Here is a 25,112-nt window from a genome sequence, read left to right on the forward strand (position 1 = left end):
TAATACATGTAACCCTCAATTTACGACCCCAATTGAACCCAAAATTTCCATTGCTAAGCAAAACAGTTATTAAGTGAATTCTTCCCACAATTGTTAAATGAATCACTGCAGTTGTTAGGTTAGTAACATGATAGCTAAGCGAATCTGGCTTCCCCGTTGACTTTGCTTGTCAGAAGGTTATAAAAGGTGATCGCATGATCCAGGGACAATGCAAAGGCCATAAATATGAGTCAGTTGCCAAGTGCCCAAATATTGATCATGTGACTGCAGGGAAGCTACAATGGTCATTAAAGGTGAAAAATAGTCATATGTCACTTTTTTCAGTGCCATTGTATCTTTGGATGGTCACTAAACGAACGGTTGTAAGTCAAAGACTACCCATGCAGTCTCCTCCCTAGGCTAAACAATATTAAACAGAGTAAAGAAAAGAAAGAAGCCAAAGAAAATAAGGAATAACAAGAAAAAGAAACAAAATGTAATTCAAACTAATTTTCATCACAATTTGCTGTATTTCTCCATGCTTCTCTGCCCCTTGCAAACCATTTGTCATGGTTCTGAATAAAGCTCTGCGCCAGTTCAAGTCTCTGACACTGTTCCTTTCTCAAAGATCCTGTTTATTGGGCACATCATATTGGCATGTTCAAATGTAAAGCCAACTCTGAATAATTCCTGCGCTTTGGCATAATTAATTGATAGATACTGGCCACCACTGGCTAATAGGTCACGTCAGGCAACCAAGCAGGTGATGAGCTTCTTATGCCCTCCTGCTGTTGCTAAGTTTCACTGGGTTAGCCTTGGTGCTCAGGTGACTTATTGTTGTTCTGCATTCCATAAGTCCCCCTCCTCCCCTATGTGGCACCTAAAAAACAAAGCAGAGAAAAGGATGGATTCAGCTAATGTCATTTCTAGAGTTGACACCATTCTTATATTTCTGTCTGTATATAGTGCTTCATACATGGTTTTGTCTTACAGTGGTTTTTAAGCATTTCACTCCTTTTGAGGATATATTATTAGTTCCATCCAACACAAATGTGCTACCTTTGAAGTATACAACCTTGAACTTTCTACATGTATGAAACATTCTTTAGTCCAAAGCTATTCAGGTTTCTCTAAATTTGATAGCATAATTTCTCTCCCATTCATTTCTCAATACGATAGGAGTTAAAATACGTACTTTTTGTACTTCTCACCTGCAGGTTTTATTACTAGATGAGCCAACTGCAGGATTGGATCCTTATTCTAGACATCAAGTATGGACTCTCCTAAACGAGCAAAAAGCAGGTCGAGTCATCTTGTTAACTACCCAGTTCATGGATGAAGCGGATATCCTCTCTGGTGAGTAGATCTTCCTATAATAAAGCAATGCACAATATAGGAACAAGCATAAAATAAGAGGAATAGAGGTATATTGTAATGTTACTTCTGTATATGTTGTGAGGCCTCTTTCTGTTTCTACTTAGTAGAAGAAAATTCTTTTGAACTGCATAGATAACTGCTTGATATAGCATCCTAATGCAAATGTTCCGTGTTCCATAAGTTTGGGGCCCACTTTAGACATTGTGAAGCCCCAATAAAATGTTGGATGCTAAATCTTCTAAGAGCTGTGGGGGCGCAGTGGTTAGAATGTAGCATTGCAAGCTAACTCTGCCCACAACCAGCAGTTCAATCCTAACTGGCTCAACTCAGCCTCCCATCCTTTCGAAATCAGTAAAATGAGGGTCGAGATTGTTGGGGACAATATGCTGATACTGTAAATCACTTAGAAAGGGCTGTAAAGCACTGTGAAGCGGTGTATAAGTCTAACTGCTGTTGCTAGTGCTACTTAATGAATGTTGTTTAATGAATTCGATCTGATGGTTTTATTTTGCATACTAAGCTCACTCTTCACTTCTTCCTATCTTCTATCTTCAACGAGTTTGAAGGCCCACTGCCACTTGTCCCCTTCACTCTTTTTTCCTTGCAGTCCAACAAGGAAATTCCTTCTTTGCATTCATTTATAGCACAATGATTGAGGTGTTCTCTCTCAAGGATTTTCATCCAACAGGGTACAGTTTCGGAGTCTAATAACAAAATTACTATATTTTTTCATAATTTTATTTTGACTTTCCTACTAAAAAGTATTTTACTTTGGGAAGCAAGTTCAACCTCAAGAATTAGGTTGGACTGATTGTAGTTCAGCTGGGACAAGTCAGCGATCACCGTACTGAAGCAGGGATTTGGAATATGGGAGATTCAGGTTGGACATGCACTATGTAGGCTTATCCTATTGCAAGGGAACAAATCTGCATTTATATAGCAATAAAAATCAGTTACAAAACATAGGCTTTTCACAAGGAATAATGGATGTTGAAGTAATATTTGTTGCTTTCCTTTTGCTGACTTACTTTTCTAAAACGCCCATTCGTTCTACAGTTGGAATTTGGCATAGAGGGCTTTGTACCGCTAAACAGATAACAACAAAAACGTTATTGCTTGCTGTTTCTCTAGATCGCAAAGCTTTCATCTCCCATGGCAGCCTGAATTGTGTTGGCTCATCTCTGTTCCTGAAGAAAAAGTGGGGAATTGGCTATCATTTAAGGTACTAGAATTATGACAGCATTGTGTTTTATTTGCTTGGCGATGGTGGTTTGTTTCCTATCAATTCTAGGCAGTCTGTGTGCAAGTGGCCCTCATTGAGGATACTGATATTCTTAGAATCTATAAGTTTCTATTAAAGTTTGAAGACAAAATGGTAATTGAGGAATATATAAATCTAAAAATAAAGAAATGGACCAATTCAATAGATCTATAAAAACATTTTTAGTTTGAGCGAGGAACTGAAATGCTACATAAATCTGCTATTAATTTAACAGCTCTGTTTAATATGGGATCTTATAGAAGTTGCCAAACTAAAACTCCAAGCAATCTTAACCCTCCCAATTAGCAATGAGGGGTGCTGGGAGATGACATTTAGCTATATAGTTCGGATGCATCTATGCAAAAGTGTATTTAATGAAACGTGATATGGTGCAATAATCATATTTCTATGAATGAGGGGGAAGAGGGATTAAGATAAAATATCAAAAAGATAACGTCACATTATGTGTTCCGTAGCTACAGGATAAATACTAAAAGAAATTAAATACTAGATTTAAATTTAGCCAACTTTTAATAGATTGAATTTGGTCAGAAATTAACAGATTCTTACTTACCGTATATACTTGAGTATAAGCCGACTCGAGTATAAGCCGAGACCCCTAATTTTACCCAAAAAAACTGGAAAAAGTTATTGACTCGAGTATAAGCCGAGGCTGGGAAATGCAGCAGCTCACGGTAAATTTCAAAAATAAAAATACAGGTAGATAACAATAAAATTGCTTTAATTGTGTGTGTGTGTGTCAGTCTCTCTCTGATTCCCTCCCTCACTCCCTCTCTCTGTTCCTCTCTCTGTCTGTCTGTCTCATTCACACACACACACACACACACACACACAGAGGAACAGAGAGAGGGAGAGAGAGAGGGAATCAGAGAGAGACTGACAGAGACGAATCAGAGACGTACTTTTAACTACCTGGCAGCGGCGTTTTGCCTTGGGGGGCTCCTCAGAACATCCCAAGACTTCGGAGGGAAGTTTACAGCCCTCCCTCACAACGCTTCGGAGGGAAGCTTCTGCAAAGGCGAGTGACAACAAGTTTCCCAGGCTTTAATTTGCCGAGCTGTGCGCACGCGCCTGTTTTCCACGGTGTGGAGCAGCGGCGAGATTCTGCGCGGCGAGCGATGATTCCAGGGGCCATCCGGGAAGATGAGGAACGCGAGGGGGGACCCTGCCCCCCCCACTGATGGCCCCCGGAATCATTGCTCACCGCCCAGAATCTCGCCGCTGCTCCACGCCGTGGAAAACAGGCGCGTGCGCACAGCTTGGCAAATTAAAGCCTGGGAGACTTGTTGTCACTCGCCTTTGCAGAAGCTTCCCTCCTTTTTTTTGTTCACTGGAGTATAAGCCGAAGTGGATTTTTCAGCCCAAAAAGTGGGCTGAAAAATTCGGCTTATACTCAAGTATATACGGTAATTGATTTCCCCAAATATAGGAACCTCTCAGTTTAGACAATTTTGTGGGAAATGTGATACATGTTAAAGCTGAATGTCCATTAAATCAGAATATTTTATGCATTGATATTTTATATAATTTAGCATATTATAAGGATATATTTTATATGTGCATGTATATGTATTTAAATAATTCATTTGATTGTCCATCTTGCAGTTTGTGATTCTGGATGGCTTATATAAGGTTTATAACAAAAACAGAAAACAATACATGAAAATAAAAATGAGCTCCATAAATTCAAGTGTTTATTTACTGGAAAAAAATGCAACTTAGTCATTGCTGCCTGCCTGAATGTTTGTTTAACATGCACAGGATGCAGATAAATGAAATTTGTGATTCTGAAAGAACAACGTCACTGGTTAAACACTATATTCCTTCTGTGAAATTATCAGGACAACGTGAAAATGAATTGAGATACATCCTGCCTTCAGAATATGTGAATAAATTTCCAGGTAATTATCGAGTAAATAAAAATGAATTTAGTTACTCTTTTCTGAAAGAGCCCATATAGTTGAAGTCACACAAATTTAACTTGCTTTCTATTATATGCCAATGGACCTAATTAAAATTATGGTGAACTCTTACAACAGAATAAGAGAACTGGAAAGGACCTTAGAGGTCTTCTAATCCAACCATCTGCTCAAGCAGGAGACCCTATATCATTTCAGACAAACGGCTCTCCAAACTCTCTTAAAAACCTCCAGTAATGGAGCACCCACAATTTCTGAAGGCCATTCTACACATTCACACCCATTTCTTTTTATTTCTAGATTGGGTCTCTCTTTCATAACTTTCCATCAGGGGTGAAATGCTACTGATTCGGGCTGGTTCATCTGAACCACTAGTAAAAAATGCTATCATTTCACCCAAACTGGTAGTAAAAAAAAGTTTTTAAAAAGTTCGATCATGCGGCACAGCTGATTGTCACACAGTCGATCGTCAGAACTTTTTAAAAGCACTTTTTTACTATCAGTACAGGCGAATCAATAGTAAAAAAGTGCTAAAAAAAGTTTTGACGATTGTGTGGTACAGCTGATTAGTGGAACTTTTTAAAGCATTTTTTTTACTACCAGAACCGGTAGTAAAAAAAATGCTAAAAAAAAGTTTTTTAAAAAAAGTTTAAAACTTCAGCTGTGCGACAATCAGCTGTGCCGTGTTATTTATATTCACTAGAAAACAGGAAATCTTGCTTTCTAGCGAATCTAAATTGCATGGCACAGCTGTTTCCTCCCTCGCTGTTCTACTTACCTTTGGAGACTCAGAAAAGTCTTCTTAGCACTTGCGGTGAGCATGTGTGCATGCACACAGGAAGCGAACAGGTAGCAGACTTCAGAGGATTTCACACCTGGTTTCCATCCATTGCTTCTTGCCCTCCCTTCAAGTGCTTTGGCGAATAGCTTGACTCCCTCTTCTTTGTGGCAGCTCCTTAGACCTCAATTTAAACCCTTATTTTAAATTAGAAGGACAAATCAAAGTCAGGCATGTGATTTGTTTTTGTCCACTCAGATTTGTTCAGTGAAATCGATCAACAGACAGATCTAGGGATAGTTAACTATGGAGTTACTATGACAACTTTGGAAGATGTCTTCTTGAAACTAGAAGGAAATGAAAAAAATTGTGACGGTAAAGTATTTGGAATATCTTCTGCTGTAAATAGTTGAGAAAAAAAGTTTTTTTTTTTTTTTAACATACATATAATATAATCCAAAGCATACCTATACATCTTAACAAACATTTTTTGACTATTCAATAGTATATCAATTCTTTTGCCATTAAGCCTCTTCTATTTTTGTTTGCTCTTCTGCTTTCCATACACCATATTATAGTCTATTTCGTCTTCAGCTCTTCTCCTCTCCTTCTCTTCTCCTCCCTATCTTCTTCTTCCCTCTACCCTCTCTCTCTTCTCTACTTTCCCTTGCTCTCTCCCTCTCCTCTCCTCTCTTTCCACACCTTTCCTCTCTCCTGCTCTTTCCCTCCCTTCTACTTCCCTCTCTCCTGTCTCCTTTCTCCCTCTTTCGCTTTCTTTATCTCCCTTCCATTCTCTATTTTACATGGTTTATTTCCACCTTATAGCAAACCCCATTTAATATCAATGGAATTGATAATTATATTCCCAACAAAAGAAGTGAAAAAAATGTTTTCCATATTGCTAGTTTTTTCTTTAAATGTATACCTTTATACGAATTCTAATTGTTTCCTTCCCCCCCCCCCCATAACAACCTCTTTTTTTGGATGCAGTGCAAGACAGATTCAAACTTCCCGCTATCTTCATCATGCTGTTACATATTTTTGGATCATTAAACGCCCCTATTTTGTTTCATCTTGTAATTTTAACTATACATTATTAGATGTATTTCCACATTTTCCCTCCATTCCCCCCCCCCTCTTCTGATAACTTTCCCAACTAATATTTTTCTTATTTGTAACTCGGCATAATCATTTCACCTTCCATTATTGATTCGTATCAGCTGGCCTACTATCTTTATTCACCTTAGTTAATTTACCTTTAATTCTTTTTTGCTTATAATCCTTTCTATATCATACACACATATTACATTTCAGTGTTACAGTTAATTAAAGTTCACAATAGTATATGCTTTACAAACATTCTCCACCTTCCCCCCCTCTCATCTACCAATTTATTAATTTCCTTTCCGTTTATTTTAAGAAAATCTTAAATCCCAATCTCTGAACTTTTGTCGTAACTTCTTCATGATTTCCTTTTGTCTCCTCAGCCTATTTCCCCTTTTTCTTTTCTTATTATATTTCCCCCCGTAGTGAACTCTTTTCTTTCTTTCATCATGCTGCCTGTCCGTTCCATTCTTTTCTTTTCTTTCCTTTTCCCTTTTTTTGTTTTTTTATTGGGATACGTTCTTCCCTCTTCTTTATGTCTCTATTAAGTCCAATGAGATCCTTTATCTGCTTATTATTTCTCTCATTCTTTCTTGCTTTTTCTATCATAGGGTGTTCAATTTCATTTCTTTCCATAAAATTCAAATTATAATCCTTTCTCAACACAAATGATTCACGCATAGTTTTCAACATTTTACATATTTCTTTAAGATCCCACCCCTCCATAATGCCAGACTTTAAATTTGCTATTTTCCTTCCTCAGATCGTATCCCAGCTACTGTAAGTACCTTAGGGTAATAATTGAAGAGAAATTGCAAAGAGTACAATGAAGAGATTTGGCTGTGAGAAGCTAGAAGGGAGGGATGAAGGTTAGAAAATGAAGGCTTTCTTCAACTGAAATAAGCACATTGATTGTATGTTGAAAATTACCTTAGATTATGGAGTCCATCATGAAGGGGAAGGAGAAGAACCAGGAAAGGATGAAATGGAACAGGATCTGCTGTTATTGTCAGAGATGGGAAAAGTGACAGTGAAGGGCTTAAAACTCTGGAGACAACAAGTTTGTGCCATTGCAAGAATGCACTTTTTAAATCTCAAGAGGGAATGGAAAATCTGGGGAGCCCTGTGAGTGATCTATTAGTTATATTTGAAGCATGCTGAATGTGCAATCTTCTTAGGGAATAAGGGCCAAAATACATGCCTTGATTGAAGTGAAAACTTGCCTGCATGAATCTTGAACAAAATAAAGGTCTCCCTCCCATGTTCTTTCCTTTCTCTCCCTTTCTCTCTCTCATCTCTTCATCTCCTTCCCTCCTTTCCCCATTCTTCCTCTCCCTTCCTCTCCCTCTCTCTTAATGATCATTAAAGGGTCCAAAGATATAAAAAATTTCTTCTCCAAGGATGGAGACCAATTATGATCTGAGAGAGATGGCATGGATGATCCCCTGGTTATTTGTTCAAATAAAAAGATAATTTTTTGCTATAATCCTATTTCACTCTGAAAATATCAGATTTTGTTAATTGGGTTTTTAATCCAGTGAAGTTGCTCTGTCCATGTTACTCATTGACAAATTATACATTTTTGCAGAAATTACAGCTACTTTTCCTCATATAAAGATACTATAAAACTATAAAATATACAAAATTATGGGTTGGGGAAGACTTGCTTTGTTTACCAGGATGCCATTGGCTTCATGTACAGTAAACTATTTTTTAAAACAAATTAAGATTTTTAAATAGATAGGGCTGCAATTAGTTTTCCTCAGTGGCTCAAAACTCAGGGGAATTAATAAAAATCACTTTTCCTCTAAATAATGTTGTTCTCACTGTGCCTAGTTTAATAAACTAAGTAGAATGACACTTGTCAGATTTCACATCTCTACTATGCTTAATTTGTATTTCTCTTTTATTACAGTTTACTAATTTCTGGATTCATTATGTTACCATATATAATTCATACTGTTTCCTTTGGTGCTTCGTTGACCATGCATTATGCAGAGCTTCATCCTGGGTTATACTTTCAGCCAGGAAAGTGGAAATTCAAGGAAAACTCTGGACTTCTGATCCTTAACAACACAGGTAAGGGTGAGGAATATAATGTTCTTTTTTCATAGTATTTATATTACAAATTATAAACACAATGATAAAAACTAAGAAATAAACAAAAGAAAAGAAACAACAGAAACAAAAATTCACTATATATTGAAATACAACAAATGTTCTTTTCTTCCTATATCCCATTCTTCTTCTTTTTCCTGTGCTATATCCATCATCGGACATTGGTGATCCAGGTTGGTGATCATACTTTTATCAACAGCCGCACGAAAAAGTGCTGCTGAGTTTTGTCCAAACCAGTCCCTTAGATTTTGATATATCCCATATCTTATCTATAAACAAATCCTTAAAACCTTGTTTCAGTCCTGATCAGCAAAACTCCATTAAGGGTTATTAGAGATAATAACATTTTAACCATGATCAAATAAACCAACTTTATATTCCTTCCTTTTACTTCTAACCATCTTGAACTTTTTAGTCCCTTCGAGTAATGTCCTAGAACTTCATTTCTTTTAGTTTTTTCTTTGTCCCTTCTCATAAAAATTTTCAAAGCTTTAACAAGCCTCTTTTGTAAATCCAATATAAGAAAACAATTCAAGTCACTCTCTTGATTTATTTATACAGTGCTTTTCTGTATTAAGACATTTGCCAGTTTCTTTTTTATGTCAATATGACATATTTTTCTTATCATCTTTATATCCAGTTGTTTTTAAAGAAACGTTCAAATCAGTGTCAGTTTTGCCAGGTAAAATTTGTTCCTCTTCCATAATGTCTTTTAAACCACAGTCTATATATAGAGATAGATATCCTCAATAAACTGATTTCTGTGTCCATTGTTCAAAAGCATCATTCAATATTTCCAATGTTAAAATAGTTTGATTTACTCCACATTTATAAGTCAGATGTGAGTAATCTCCATTGCTTGTAATCTTTAGTTCCTTCTAGTTCCCACTAGTGCCCAATTTTTAAAGACTTTTTTTAAAGAATTCAGAACAAAAACATTTTCCCATGGCAAGGATTCTTTATAATTACTTCCAAAATCTCACTAAATAGACAGACAGACAGATTTAGAATTTAATAAAGGTAGAGGGTCAGAGTTCTCCATCCTAATCTACATTTAAATGTGAATGGAGTATCAGGTATGATTATATTTAAATATTGTATTGTTGATTATTTGGTACTCTCTTCTTTGTTTGGAAAATAAATATGCCATAAATGTATCTTGTCCCTCTTTGTTTTATTTTCCAGGTGAAAAAATTGATAATTTTGTCCAGGCAGTAAAGAATCAGAACATTCTGATGGATGTAATCTCGGGTAACAATATCAGTGACCAGCTGGTTCACAATGGGGCCATACAAGTAGACATCGAAGAGAAGGTAACATTGAATTCTTTCCCTCTTTTTGGAAAATGAAACAAGGGATTTAATGGAATTGATTGTGGAGATTATAACTGCCTTTTAGGAATATATTTTTAATTATATATTAAATAGAATTTTAATATATAAGACAATCTCAACCTTACACGAGAAAAGACCCGAATACAACAAAACCAGCATACCTACACCCGTGAAAATCTACGAATATATATATATATATATATATATATATATATATATATATATATATATATATATATATATATATATATATATATATATATATATATATATATATATATATATATATATATATATATTCTGAGGTTTTCGCGGGTGTTTGTATGTATGTCTTTGGTTGTTCGGGTTTTCTCCCGCGTAGAATTGGAAGTATCTTCACGACATTTCGATGAAGTCTCATTCATCATCTTCAGGCTGCTGCTTCCGGCTTGGTGCTTCTGTCTTGGTGCTTCCAGGAGCAATGTGAGATCTCAGCCGGTTCCTCTTTTTAACTGCCAGTGGGGGTTTGTGCTGATTGGGTGGGAGCTTGGCTGCATTCTGATTGGGTGGAGGTGTATTCTGATTGGTAGGGGGCTTGGCTGTGCTCTGATTGGATGGGAGTTTGGCTGTGCTCTGATTGGATGGGGGCGTGCTCTGTTTGGGTGGGGGCCTGGTTGTGCTTGTGTTAGTCTGAGTTGCAGAGGGATTTGAGCTGGTGAGCTGCGTTACTGTTGTTTGGCTTCGTGTTTGTGGTCGTGCCACATCTCCGTGGTGGGCATCAGTTTGCTTCATGTATGGATTGGAGGGGTTTAAAGTGGCTAATAATGCAGCTGTGGTCTGGCTTCTGGTTTGTGGTCGGGCTTCTGATTTGTGGTCATTATCGGTGTGGGTTTGGGCTTGCTTTTTGCGTGGATGTGTGATGGTGACATCCTGTGTGGTTTTCGTGAGTGTGGGTCTGGTATCATTCTTAGTGTTAGGGACTCGTTTGTCAGTGAGGGCGGGTTTCCAAATGGCTGGTAGGCGGGAGGTATCATCTTGTTTATTCATGCTGTGTGGTCGTTTTTCTATCTCAATAGCTTCTCTGATTATTCTGTTGTTAAAGTGTTCAATTTTGGCAATAGTTCTGGTCTTTTTAAAGTCTATATCATGTCCTGTGGCTTTGAGGTGTTGGACCAGGGAAGAAGTTGGTTCCTCCTTTCTGACTGAGTTTTTGTGTTCTTCAATGCGTGCCTTTATTCTTCTGTTGGTTTGTCCGATGTATGTGGTGGGGCAGGTGGTGCATGGGATTTCATATACTCCTTGATTTTCTAACTCTATTTTGTCTTTGGGGTTTCTCAGGATGGTGGATATTTTTCGGTCCTTGCCAGAGGATTCAACTTTGCAGTCGCTCCCAAACACATCCCCACTGAAACCATTATATGCGGAGTTGAAACCAGCCTGACCAAAATCAACCCCGATGACGCTAACAGAATCAGACTCGAAATCACCAACATCCTCTGTACCAGCAAGCCCCCCAAAAGCAACTTACCCAAAGAGGAACAGACAGCACTACTTAACCTAAAAGAAGACACTAGCATAATAATCCTTCCAGCAGACAAGGGGAACGCCACGGTGGTCATGAACACATCTGACTACCAAACCAAATTAACCAACCTACTCCAAGACTCCACTTACAAACCCCTAAGCACGGATCCCACCACCTACTTAGAAAAAACCACCAGATCCAAAATAAAAGCCTCCCCCATCAGCGAAGAGATCCAGCAAAGACTCATTCCCAGAGAAAAATCATCCAGATGCCCTAAGCTCTATGGTCTCCCCAAGATCCACAAAGAAGGAACCCCACTCAGACCCATAGTCAGCTCCATAGGCTCACCTCTACAAAACCTAGCCAAATTTCTCGCCAAACAACTACAGCCCTATGCAGAATCCATCACCTCACACGTAAAAACTCATTCCAGTTCATAGAGATCATAAAGAAACAAAACTTACAGCCCAGCGACCTACTCGTGAGCTTCGATGTTGTATCACTCTTCACCCAAGTACCAATCAAAGAAGCCTTGACAGCTATCCAAAACAAATACAACCCCCCCAAACATATCCTAGATCTGACCAACCACTGCCTATCCAACACATACTTCATCTATAACGGACAAAAATACAAACAAACAGAAGGAGCACCCATGGGATCACCCCTCTCACCTGTCATTGCTAACCTCTACATGGAACACTTTGAAACCCAAACTCTAGAAAAATCCGATCACAAACCCAAACTCTGGCTCAGATACATAGACGACACCTTCATAATCTGGCCACACGGGAAAGATAAACTGGACAACTTCCTCACACACCTCAACAGCCTACACCCCAAAATACAGTTCACCATGGAAACAGAAGCCAATAACCAACTCCCCTTCCTGGATGTCTTAGTCTATAAGAAATCCGATGGATCCCTAGGACACACCATCTACCAGAAGAAAACACACACAAACCGCTATTTGCACGCACTCTCAAACCACCACCCAGCACAGATCAACTCTGTAGCCAAGACACTCATCTCCAGAACAAAACGCTTAGCTGACGAACAACACCTCAAAACCGAACTACACACTCTCACCAACGTACTAATATCCAACGGATTCCGAAGAAACAATATCACTAACCTAATCCAAAAAGAAAACCCCACTAAAATCCAAGACAGTGAACAAGAAAACGGCAAAGCCCTCCTCCCATACATAAAAGGCACTACAGACAGAATCAGCAAGATCCTCCACAAACACAACATCAAGACAGCATTCTACACAAACCGAAAAATATCCACCATCCTGAGAAACCCCAAAGACAAAATAGAGTTAGAAAATCAAGGAGTATATGAAATCCCATGCACCACCTGCCCCACCACATACATCGGACAAACCAACAGAAGAATAAAGGCACGCATTGAAGAACACAAAAACTCAGTCAGAAAGGAGGAACCAACTTCTTCCCTGGTCCAACACCTCAAAGCCACAGGACATGATATAGACTTTAAAAAGACCAGAACTATTGCCAAAATTGAACACTTTAACAACAGAATAATCAGAGAAGCTATTGAGATAGAAAAACGACCACACAGCATGAATAAACAAGATGATACCTCCCGCCTACCAGCCATTTGGAAACCCGCCCTCACTGACAAACGAGTCCCTAACACTAAGAATGATACCAGACCCACACTCACGAAAACCACACAGGATGTCACCATCACACATCCACGCAAAAAGCAAGCCCAAACCCACACCGATAATGACCACAAATCAGAAGCCCGACCACAAACCAGAAGCCAGACCACAGCTGCATTATTAGCCACTTTAAACCCCTCCAATCCATACATGAAGCAAACTGATGCCCACCACGGAGATGTGGCACGACCACAAACACGAAGCCAAACAACAGTAACGCAGCTCACCAGCTCAAATCCCTCTGCAACTCAGACTAACACAAGCACAACCAGGCCCCCACCCAAACAGAGCACGCCCCCATCCAATCAGAGCACAGCCAAACTCCCATCCAATCAGAGCACAGCCAAGCCCCCTACCAATCAGAATACACCTCCACCCAATCAGAATGCAGCCAAGCTCCCACCCAATCAGCACAAACCCCCACTGGCAGTTAAAAAGAGGAACCGGCTGAGATCTCACATTGCTCCTGGAAGCACCAAGACAGAAGCACCAAGCCGGAAGCAGCAGCCTGAAGATGATGAATGAGACTTCATCGAAACGTCATGAAGATACTTCCAATTCTACGCGGGAGAAAACCTGAACAACCAAAGACATATATATATATATATATATATGTATGTATGTATGTATGTATGTATGTATGTATGTATATATATATATATATATATATATATATATATATATATATATATATATATATATATATATATATATATATATATATATGTATATATATAGGGTTCAACCACGTTAGTAGGATATCAGATTTAAAAGAACAGAAAAAATGATTATTCCTTGCTTTTACAGGTAGTCCTTATGACAATGAATGAGCCTGGAATTATGGACATAAGTAGTTAGAGTCATAAGTTGAGGAATCACGTGACAAAATTCAACGTTATAACCTTTCTTATTGACAGTTGTTAATCAACCACAGCAACTGCTAAGTGATTATGATAATTGTTAAGCAAATCCATTTTCCCTGAGAGGTTTTTTCCCCCAGAAACTGAAAATAAATGCTAAAACCTGCCCAAAAAGCCACTCAAATTGCTGCAAATATCTGTAACAGTGAGCTAGTTGCTGAGCTCACCAAATGTGATCATGTTACCCGGGGTGGGTTTCAATTTTTTTACTATCTATTATGTGGGCGTGGCCTATTTTGTGGGTGTGGCTTGTTCGTCATGTGACTGGGTGGGCGTGAGCAACTTGATGTCACTCGCCAGGAGATGTCATAGATTGGGTAAAATGTGGTGAAACTCACTTAACGCTCTTGCTTAGCAACCAAAATTTTGGGCTCAATTGTAGCCATAACTCAAGGACTATCTTTGCCTTCTGCTGTATGGCAGCCTTGCCCTAGTAAACTCCTTCTCTTTTCTGGCAATTTTCCTCTCTGTATGAGGCACCAAAATTATGCAGACAATGTAAGGTTTCCTGCTGCAGCAGGGGGTTGGACTAGATGACCTCTGAGTAGCCTTCTGGCCCTGTTTTTCTTCCTTTCCTTCCTTCTTTCTTTCTTTCTTTCTTTCTTTTTCTTTCTTTCTTCCTTCTGTGGGAAGTGACCCCCCCAAATAAAATATTACTCCCCGAAAGACTCATTCCACATGCCTGTCAGATAGATAATGAGATAATGAGCCTATAGAAAGTTTGACTTCATTCACAAGCAGGGAATGATAAAAAAAAACTCTTAGAAACACAAAGCCCATATTGCACAAACCCCAGAACCTCAAAAACATAGAACTATATAAGAATCCTACCTTTTATCAAGTTTGTTGTTCAGTTGACCCAGAAACAAACTGCTGAATGTCACTTTGCAAACTTCCTTTTGAGCAGCTTTTTAATTTAAAGCAGGTTTCCATTTAAAGTTTGCAGCATTAAGACTTGTGGACTTCAACTCCCAGAATTCCACAGCCAGGCATGCTCAGTTCCAATTTAAAGCAACAGAATTTTTTTTCTCTTTTGCTGAATCCCGGTTAAAAAGTGAGATTCCTTCTTTCTTTTTATTTTTTTCTTTCTCCCTTCCCTTCCTTCCTTCCTCCCTCCCCCCCCCTCTCTCTTTTAGTTTTTAAAACCTCTTTTTCCTTGCCTGACTGGCAGGGAAAAAGGGCTTTAAAAAAGAAGCTTCTGCAGAGGTTTGGGGGCATGGCCAAGCCACCATTACTACCCAGGGACGTGCGGTGAGGGGAGGCAGGGGAGGCAGAGCCTCACCTCTCTTCATGAAATAATAGTATATAATATTATATACTATATATATATATATATATATATAATATTATAATATTATATACATCCATCCGGCCGCGCCCGGGAGCTGCAGAGGGCGGAGGCAGAAATGTTGTCGGTGCTGCCGGATGACGAAGGCATGAAAGCACCTGGGGAACGACAAGAACCTTCCTGCCTCTGCTGGATTTCACGCGCTCCTTGAGGAGCGCGCAAAGTCCAGCAGAGGCAGGAAGGTTCTCGTCGTTCCCCAGTCGCTTTCGAGGACTGTGGAGCACGAGCCGGCGGAGCATGCTCAGGAAGGCGAGGAATGGGATCACGTGTGCTGGAGGCTGAGGCAGCCTGAGCCTCCAGCACACGTGGTCCCATTCCCCGCCTTCCTGATGACGTCACCAGCCTCACCAGCCATGAACCTCACTGCACGTCACTGTTACTACCGTTCCGGTATGGCAGATTTTTACTACCTCTTCTGGCGTACCAGACAGGACCAGGAGGAATCCACCTCTGATGTTACCACAGGAGGATATGCAAAAACATGTTATAAGTAGCTCTGAGGAGTCTGCTGTAACTTTGACCAGTTGCTAAATGACCGGTTGTAAGTCAAAGACTACCTATCATCTAAAATGAGCACAAATGACACTAGTGGGGCATAAACTGATTTGAAACTGTTAATGTACCAAAATGGATAAAGTATTAAGTATGAGTGTGTTTAACATAATTGTATTAAACGTAAGTTATTTTTCATCCTAGTTCTCAATCAAAAACCAGATGAGGTCCTTAGGCTATAATTGTTTTTTTATCACTTTCTTCTCTTGATTCATTTCTCTTCTAACTTGCTGCCCTGTTTCAGAAATATAGGTTCACACTTATGTGCCACACAGAAATAACTAACTGCTTTCCTGTGCTTGTCAACATCATCAGCAATGCATTTTTACACATGCTTAATTCCACTGCCCGTCTTCGAATTTGGAGTCAAATATTTTTAGGGGTAAGTATTCCAATAAGATCATAAATACGGAGGCAGAGAACCAATGGGAAAGTATACGAATATGTTTTTTAAAAGAATCAATGTAGATTTTAAAAAAAACATTTAAATGTGGAAGAATCAATTAATTATATTATTTTAAATTTCATTATCACCTGTATATAAGCTTGCCATGTAAACATATTTAGAACAACTGTTTCATTATACCATATTATCACATATAAAGCCTTCTCTTTAAAAAAAATCCATTTTCCAGGAAATTCAACCGGAAAGTTTTGCGTTTTATTTTGTGGAATTACAAATGCTTGAGGCTTTCATATTGCTGCCTGCTTTTCCACCTCAGTTTGCAATGATGAGCATGCAAGACTACAAGGTAAAACTAATTAAATTTATGTTAAAATATTCCACTGCATTGACAAGGTTGTACTGATCAAAAAGGAAATATCAGATCACTGTGAAGATACATATGTGGCACAGTTTATGTTTTATATTACAGTCAAATTGCCTATATTAACTCTGGCATATCCTGTTCAATTATTTCCCCCTTCTTTGTCTTAAATCTGCCTAATCATGCAAGTAATCTGGGTAGATTTAAAAACCATTAAAATAATAAATCTGTAGTTTGTGTAGCTTTTTCTCTCTACATGTAAAGTTTAGAAATTATAACCTGTAAATGATAGTAGTAATGACTTTAAAAGGTCTGTCTGATTTTACAATTTGACCTCAAAACCTAACCTAACCTCTCCTCTCCTCTCTCCCTTCCCCTCCAAATATTTATTTGTTTGTTTTGCTTAGATAAAAGCTCACTCTCAACTCCGAATCTCAGGGCTGTTGCCTTCTGTATATTGGTGTGGACAAGCTCTGATAGATATTCCTCTCCACTTTGCCCTACTTGTTGTAGCAATATTGCCATGGTTACTAAAATTAATCGTTATAACTAAGAATCTGAGCATTTTACATTTATTTTTGGTAAGTTTAATGATTTAAATAACATTTTAAACATTTAAGTTTACACTTTTCCATTATGGGCATCAATAACTTACTTAATAATACGTAGCAAAAGTTCCAGTTTCAGGCTTTGAATGGTAGGCTTCTATCTTTAATTATAAATAAGTATTTTGATAAATGACTGAAGAATAGCAAAGAGAGGCTACTCGAAATTGATACAAAGGCCCTGTAATCAGCTGAGATGGCAACTCTATCTCCATATTTATTCAGGTAACATCATTATAAGACAGTTCTAGCTGATATAACCAGTGGGATTGCTGGGGTGTGATATAGACTCAAGGTAGTGGTTAAGATGCGGGGCTTGTCAAGTGGAAGATTAGCAGATTCAAGTACCGTGTGACAGGGTGATCTCCTGTTCTTGCCCTGGATTCGGACAAGTTAGCAGTTCGAAAGCATGTAAATGCAAGTAGTTAAATGGGTACCACTTTGGTAGGAAGGTAACAGTGCTCTGTGACGATGCTGGATATTTGGCTGTGAATTGGAGATGAGCACTGTCCCCTAGATTTGGACATGACTATCTTTTTTCCTAACATTCTTCTATTTTGCTATTTTAATATATAATTAAAATATTACAAGTGTGCATTGTTTCTTCTGGCATACAAATTAATTTAAAGATTGGCAGGACAAAACAAGAGGATGGTAGAACGTTTGTCACACAACAAAAGCAGACGTGGATCGCATCCCACAAAAACAAATAAAATAGTCAACCTGAACACACTTAACCCATTAAATTAAAACTTTAGAAACCTCAAAGCAGATGAAAGAAATATGTGACGTGCTGAATTTTATATAAACTTCCAAGTTTATACTCATTTACTGTTGGAGCTATCTCTAGAATCAAGCACTGCAAAACAATGTGCTTCGCCATCCTTTTTCTACATTATGGCGGTGATGGCATATGTGAAATAGTTCTTAATAACCCTTGGCACAAACCCTATGCATTCTGACAGAACGAATAGATAGAATACAGATATTTAAAATCAGGTAAATCCACAGTTTTGGAGGGAAGGGTTGTCCAATAAAGCAAACTATCCATGAAATCCAAATGGGATTTTTATACATTTGAAATATAAAGTTTATGAATAGATTTTGTGGATTGCATCTGCTAAACTCAAATATTTGATATAATATGCTTTTGTAAGTGTTACTGAGGCAGCAGGAGAATAGCCAGCTTACCTTTAGGGTATAGGAGCCCCTAGGCTCCCCTTTAGTTAAAGACAGTTCAGATTGGTGTGTGAACATGCTGGACTCGATGCATCAATAAACCTGTTTTCTCTAGCACCTTTGCGGTCTCACGTCCCGTCTTTGGCGCATTGAGGTAAAGACCCCAATCTGCCGCAACATTTCTGGTGACTGCGCCGGGACGTTGAAGGGTCTTGGGACCCTCTGGTGTGTCCACCCCGATGTCGGGGCCCGGCTAGTCCAAGGGAACTTCCCTGGCGCCAATGGACCTTTGTTCCGAGGGACTTCCAGGGGTCCGAGGGCTACGGCACCAGCGGCTGACAACTCCAAGAACCACTAAAGAAGGACCAAAGACCAGGAGCCCCTAGGCTCCCCTTTAGTTAAAGACAGTTCAGATTGGTGTGTGAACACGCTGGACTCGATGCATCAATAAACCTGTTTTCTCTAGCACCTTTGTGGTCTCACGTCCCGTCTTTGGCGCATTGAGGTAAAGACCCCAATCCGCCGCAACATTGCTATTTAAATGTTACATATTTAAATATTTAAAATTTTGCATATATTAATATGAATAATTTCTTTCTATTTTTCCAAAAAAGTTGCATACCATTAATTTCAGGCCTTATTTTTAAACAGGTGATATTTCTGCTTGGTTATAGTACCTCTGTTGTCCTATTCCTATATGTAATTGCCTTCATATTTCGTAAAAATATACATACTGCCAGTTTTTGGTCATTCATCTTTATATTAGTAAGTATATGACCCAATTATTCACTTCTCCTCGCATTTTCCCCTCCACATCAGGGGTAGGTTGCTGTCGGAGTTACTGCCAGTTCGCTACCAACGTGCATGTGCACCAGGTGTGTACTGTTCAATGGGAAATTGTTCTGTGCACATGCATAGAACAATTTACAGTGAACTGTGCAGGCGTAGTCACTAAAATCCAAAATGGTGGCAGCCAAGCGGCAGCGAGGGAACCAGTTCGGGGGCATGGCAGGCATGGGTCGCTTCCGATTTTGTGACTCAGGCCTGAAATCCACTACCGGTTCATCCAAACCGGGCTGAACCGGCAGCAACCCACCTTTGCCCCACATGGGGGTCCTTGACTTGCAACCATTCATTTAGTGGCTGTCAAAGTTACAATAGCACTGAAAAAAGTGACCTATGACCGTTTTTCACACTTACGATTATTGATCAAAATTTGGATGCGTGCAACTGGCATATATTTCTTTTGAGCAATAGCTTTATCCTAACAACCATTAACAAATTTTCACAACTGAGACAATAAAATTAGCAAACTGAAGAATTCAGACCTAGTTTTCTGCAGCAGGTTTAACAGCAGATGTTGAAAGGAATGAAAACTGAGAGTACTGATTGTAACAGACAAGTATAAACAGGTTTAGAGACATTTCTTAGATGCAATTTAGCTGGGGTGTAAATATAAGGAGTAAAGGCACAATAGACTTTATGGAAAGGGATACCTGGGTGAAACGTTTAGCAAGTTAAAAACATTAATATACTTTCTTATTTCATTTTAGGTGTCTGTGATTTCATTTGCAATATTTGCAACATCTGGATCAGATCTGATATATCTACTTGATGTTTTCATTCCTATATTTCCAGCTGTTAGTTTTTTAATTTACTTTTCAACGGTAAGATAAAATCTTGTCCTATTTTTGTCATTGTCTGTGACAATTCCCCACAGCCATCTCGCCATGATCAACTTGCCACAGCCAACTTGCTGCAGAGCAAAAAAAAAAACCACAGCCATCTCACCACGGGATAACTTGCTGCAGGACAAGACTTACACTAATATCAAAGAAATGGTGGTATAGAATCATTAAAGAAAGGAGGGACAGAATGAAATGTGAATGGCAAAAATCAAAACATTTTTAAAATTTATTTTAAACAATTAAATAGAATTGTTACATTGTCCTGCAGTGAGTTGGCCTGTGGAGAGTTGGCCATTGGTGAGTTGTCCCACTGCGAGTTGGCCATAATGAGTTGGCTGCGACCAGTTGGCTGTGGCAAGTTGTCCCATTCCCCTGTCCGTAAGCCTATTCCTGTGAAAATTGGGGCAGGTTTAGGGCCTTACAAATTTCTCCATCATATTTATGGACAAAGTGATTGGATGGATAACTACTAGAGTGGAGTAAGTGGCCTCTACTTCCAATTCTGAAGTCCCCATCTTTTTTCACTCTATTTTAATATATTGGCCTTTCTGCCAATTCCCTAACCACCAGGGTGGTCTAATTCTTCCCTGCACTTCTCAGATCCAATAAGATCAGATATGCTGCTCTGTGACCACTTCTGGCCATGAACTTTTCTTTCTCACTTCAATTCAGAAATGAGTGTTAAGATCACTCCATATAGTACTTACCTGGAACACTAAACCTACAGATTTGCAAAACAGATTTCTGCAGCAAAAAACTAGAAAAAAATAACTTTACACAACAATAGCTTTTTATGACAAACATCTACCAGTTTACATTAGCTTCATTCATTTTCCCAGCTTTGCTGCAAACCCTTGGGCTACATAAATTTGATGACTGGGCATTCACTCCAGTTCCATTCCCATGCCCATTGATGTGTGAAATGGTAGAAAGGAACATGGTGTTTAAGGGAGGTAAAGGGACCTAAATTGTATCTTGGGATGCTCCTTTTCCTTTCTAGAAATCTGGTGTAACCTTCATCAAGCTCATCAGAAGTTTCTTAGGAAACTATGTCTGCATAAGAAAATGGAAGAATCCCTTGAGTCAAATTTCTATTCTGCCGTCTATTAAGTTTTCTATAGAAGAGAATATTTGTAGCTCAGGATTGAGCTGTGTGGTCGTTGGTGCTCGCTGAGCTTGGTTGTTTTCGTGAAGATGTTATATTACCCAACTAGACAACAGCATCCGTGCACTAGTGATGTTACTTAATTGGGAAACTAGAATGTTACCTAGTTGAGTAATGTAACTGCAGGAAAACAACTAAGCTCAGAGGGTACCAAGGACCCTACACTATGTAGTTTTCTTTGTAAGAAAATAGTACAAAACGGACTTCCGGTTCCGGCGGCTGACGGCGACGGGCAACTTGTTGCTCGCTCCGGCTCCCCGGTGGGCTTCCCCACTTCTTGGGGGGCACAGGACGCCCCGTAGAGGCGTCCTGCTGGAGGGGCGGCATCGCGGGGGATCCCTGCATCGGCGGCGGCCGGCAGGAGGTCCCCTGCGCACTCAAGGCACCGGGGAGCAGATCGGAGGGCGCGTGGGCGCGTCTTCGCTGACAGGCTGTTCGGTGTGAAAAAAGAAAGCTGAAGGATGCGGCAGCGGAGCAGTGAGGTGTAGACTCCCTTCATTCCTATTACCAACTTTAAAATCTGCCAGCTGTGCAAACTTGAACTTTTGGCTTGATTTGGAGAGGTGCGGCTGGAGGGGAGGGGGATTTCCCCCCCCCTTGGACAAGCGGCTAGAAACAAGAGAGCTCTCAGCCCCAAGGGAAGGAGGAGGGGGAGAGTCAAACCAAAGATGTCACACCCCTACTAAATGGATTTTCAGATTTAAACTTTTAAGGTTTAAGACAATGAGATCTGGAAGCCCTGGGAACTTTGAACTTTGAAAACTTTATTTGTTGCCTCAATATCCGAAGCTGGCAGGGCAAGATGGCACACTTCCGTTGTCTTCATGAAATGTGAAACTTGACTCCACCTTTTAGCTTCAGGCTTCTGGTCTTTGTCTCTGTGCTACCTGGATAATTCTCTTGTGGATTGTTTGCTTCTGAACCCCCTGGAGTGAAAAACGACTGCTCTTTTGCCAGGGTGATTAGAAAACTCCCCTGTGCCTGGACTCTGTCTCCTGGACTCTCTTGGCTGTTCTATCTCTCTGACTGATCCTTCTTTTTACTGACTGGACTCTTTACTTTATAAACAATGGCATCTAAAAGACCACCTCCTGGAAAGTCAGGCTTTGCTGCCTCTGCCCCAACATCTGCAACCTCCAGTCCTAGCACACAATCAACGTTAACAGCCTTCAAGCAACCTAAATCTACGGACCTGGAGCTTCATCAAATGCTTCAACAACTTCTACAGGGACAAGAGGAAATAAAGAGACAATTGAAGGAGATGAAAGAAGAAATTAAAGAGAACCAGGATAACATTAATAAGAACTCACAGAGACTGGATCTTTTGGAAGATGGGGCGGCTGAGATGAAGGGGGGGATAGAGGGTGTGCAGAGGGGAAACAAAGAACTTGACACCCAACAAATGAAAATAGAGTTTGAGAGAATGTCTTTTTATCTTAGATTTCAGAACGTGATGGAGACAGATGATGAAAACATAAGGGACATCATGACAACCATTTTGGCTGAGTATATTCAGAAGGAAAAACAACAGATGGGGTGGGAAATAGACCTGGCCTATAGAGTGAACTCAGCGTATGCTAGAACACACAATGTCCCCAGGGAGGTACACATTAAATTTCTTAGGAAAAGCACAAGAGATGAAATCCTGAATGCACAAAGGGGGCAAGCCTTGACATACAAAGATAAGGAGATAACCATTCTGAAACAGATCCCCAAGAAAGTGAGGGAGAAAAGAAAATTTTATTCGCAATTGGTGAATAAACTATACCAGAAGGGGGTGTGGTTTCGATGGTTACTGCCTGAAGGTATGCTAATATTCTGGGAGGAGACAAGAGTTAGAATTAATACACCCATAGAGGCGCAGGCCTTTATGGAAAAAAATAAACTACTCCTAGAAAAACCAGAAGACACTTCAGTAGATGTACAAGACACGGGAGGGGCCGGAGCACTGCCAACTGGGGGAGATGGGGCGACATTAAGAAAGCTCAGATCACACAAATAAGTAAGAAATTCCACGAGATATAAACTGACCGAAATTACCAATTGAATTTACCACACTGACTATATGCTATTATGTAATATTTGAATTCTATGCAAATGTACACTATGAGTTTGGAGGGGGGGTGCACTTACCGCATTTCGCGGCTGCCAAAATTTGTAATCTTTCCCATACCTTTTCCCTTTGTAAAATATTAAAAAACCAATAAAACTTTGTTTATAAAAAAAAAAGAAAATAGTACAAAACGTGGTTGCCATTGCTTTTTGGTGGGAAGATTTTTTTAAACTTCCCTGCTTAGTCTACAGTCTGGTATTTCCTGATGGTCTCCCATTAGCATGTTAATCAGCCCAGTAGGTTTTCTGTCATCTGCCAATCTGCAGCACAATTGGCAAATAAAAACAACAATTTCAAAGCACTACCAAGCCTCACACAATCCCCTTCTAAAGAACATGAAACAAAGAAATTTTACCTATTGGGGACAAAGAAACTTCCAGGTCCTGGAACTGAGGAACTGGAATAGGCATAACGAGTAATTTAAGAATAAGAATAAACTTTTTAATTCTGGGTGTAATACTGTTGCTCTATGCTTTATTCTTACTCTTATTTGTTCAGTTAATCCATGGTAAATGCTTCATCGTTCCCAAATTATGCCCCCAATGCAGATGTGTACCAATAAAACATTGTAAAAAAGAACAACACTTATACAGGTGTATCAGTGTTCTTTTGTCTTGCAGGACAATTTTATGAAACTTTTTGTTTGCAGTTGAAAAAAAATGATATGTAGCGAGGTCAGGGGTCAGCAACCTTAAACACTCAAAGAGCCACAAAGGTCCTAACCAGAAGCCCTCTGTTCAATTCTGAAGCCGACTGGAAGTCTGGTTCCCCCACCATAGAGTCTCCTCCTAGCGCAGCGTCCTTTTTCCTCTACCTGTCCTAACTGAAAGACCTATCAATTGTGGAGCCGACTGGCGACAGGGAGCCGCAGCAGAGGGATGAAAGAGCCACATGCGGCTCCAGAAACCATGGGTTGCTGACCCCTGAGCTAGGTCATCTTTGACTTCTGGAGAAACCAGTAACTTTAGTTTAAAAGTTTTGTTTTACTTTCAGACTGAATTGTATAAACTGCACTTAAGAACTTTATTGCTTTTTATCTACATTTTTATATAGATGCTGAGAGATATTTATGCATCTGGTAATGAAGGATACCACATTTTATTTATGGATGAGATATGGATACCTGCCTTCATGGTGAGGAACAAACATATTACTCTTATTTCAAGGAGATTTTGATTTTTTTTTTTAAAGAAAAGCATTAATATAGTCAGTCTATTTTATTATCCAAGAGGTTAATATCTACATCTACATATCACATAAACGTCCATAAATACAGCCAATTTCAGATTCTAGAGATTCCTGTTAGAACTGCAGCATACCTGCAACTCAGTTGTGCACTAATCCCATCATATTCTAATTTGTTAAAATAATAAACTAAAATGGAGAGCCAGTTTGTTCTAGTGGTTAAGACACCAGGCTAGAAAGAGGGAGAGCATGAGCTCTAATCCCTCTTTAGGTATGAAGACCAGATGGGTGCCTTTGGGCCAGTCACTTTCTCTCAACCTAATTCAGAGTTTTTATGGGGAAAACAGGAGGAGGAAGGTGTGCTGGATACATTTTTCGCCTTGAATTATTTGTAAAAATAATAAAGATGGGATACAGATAAATAAATAAAAATCCCTATGAGGTTAAATAGTGAAGAAGGTTTTATTTTTCTGACCCAGATATATTCAAGAGACTTGCAGGA

The 25,112-nt window shown here is 39.3% G+C and overlaps 1 protein-coding gene across 3 annotated transcripts in view; it reads left to right on the forward strand.

The window, feature by feature from the left end:
* LOC309399135 (ABC-type organic anion transporter ABCA8-like) overlaps positions 1-25,112 on the forward strand; it is a 106,831-nt gene that overhangs the window by 58,618 nt on the left and 23,101 nt on the right. For all 3 annotated transcript variants that reach the window (XM_081966657.1, XM_081966656.1, XM_081966658.1), the window contains 13 exons: positions 1,197-1,335; positions 2,488-2,578; positions 4,400-4,539; positions 5,594-5,710; positions 7,375-7,564; positions 8,355-8,518; positions 9,743-9,870; positions 16,153-16,290; positions 16,544-16,660; positions 17,083-17,256; positions 19,111-19,224; positions 20,013-20,126; positions 24,479-24,559. In XM_081966657.1, coding sequence (XP_081822783.1) covers positions 1,197-1,335; positions 2,488-2,578; positions 4,400-4,539; positions 5,594-5,710; positions 7,375-7,564; positions 8,355-8,518; positions 9,743-9,870; positions 16,153-16,290; positions 16,544-16,660; positions 17,083-17,256; positions 19,111-19,224; positions 20,013-20,126; positions 24,479-24,559 — 1,707 coding nt within the window. The remainder of the gene's footprint in view (positions 1-1,196; positions 1,336-2,487; positions 2,579-4,399; positions 4,540-5,593; positions 5,711-7,374; positions 7,565-8,354; positions 8,519-9,742; positions 9,871-16,152; positions 16,291-16,543; positions 16,661-17,082; positions 17,257-19,110; positions 19,225-20,012; positions 20,127-24,478; positions 24,560-25,112) is intronic.

Source organism: Natrix helvetica (assembly GCF_964273705.1).
Source record: "Natrix helvetica genome assembly, chromosome: 1".
Classification (NCBI taxonomy): domain Eukaryota; kingdom Metazoa; phylum Chordata; class Lepidosauria; order Squamata; family Natricidae; genus Natrix; species Natrix helvetica.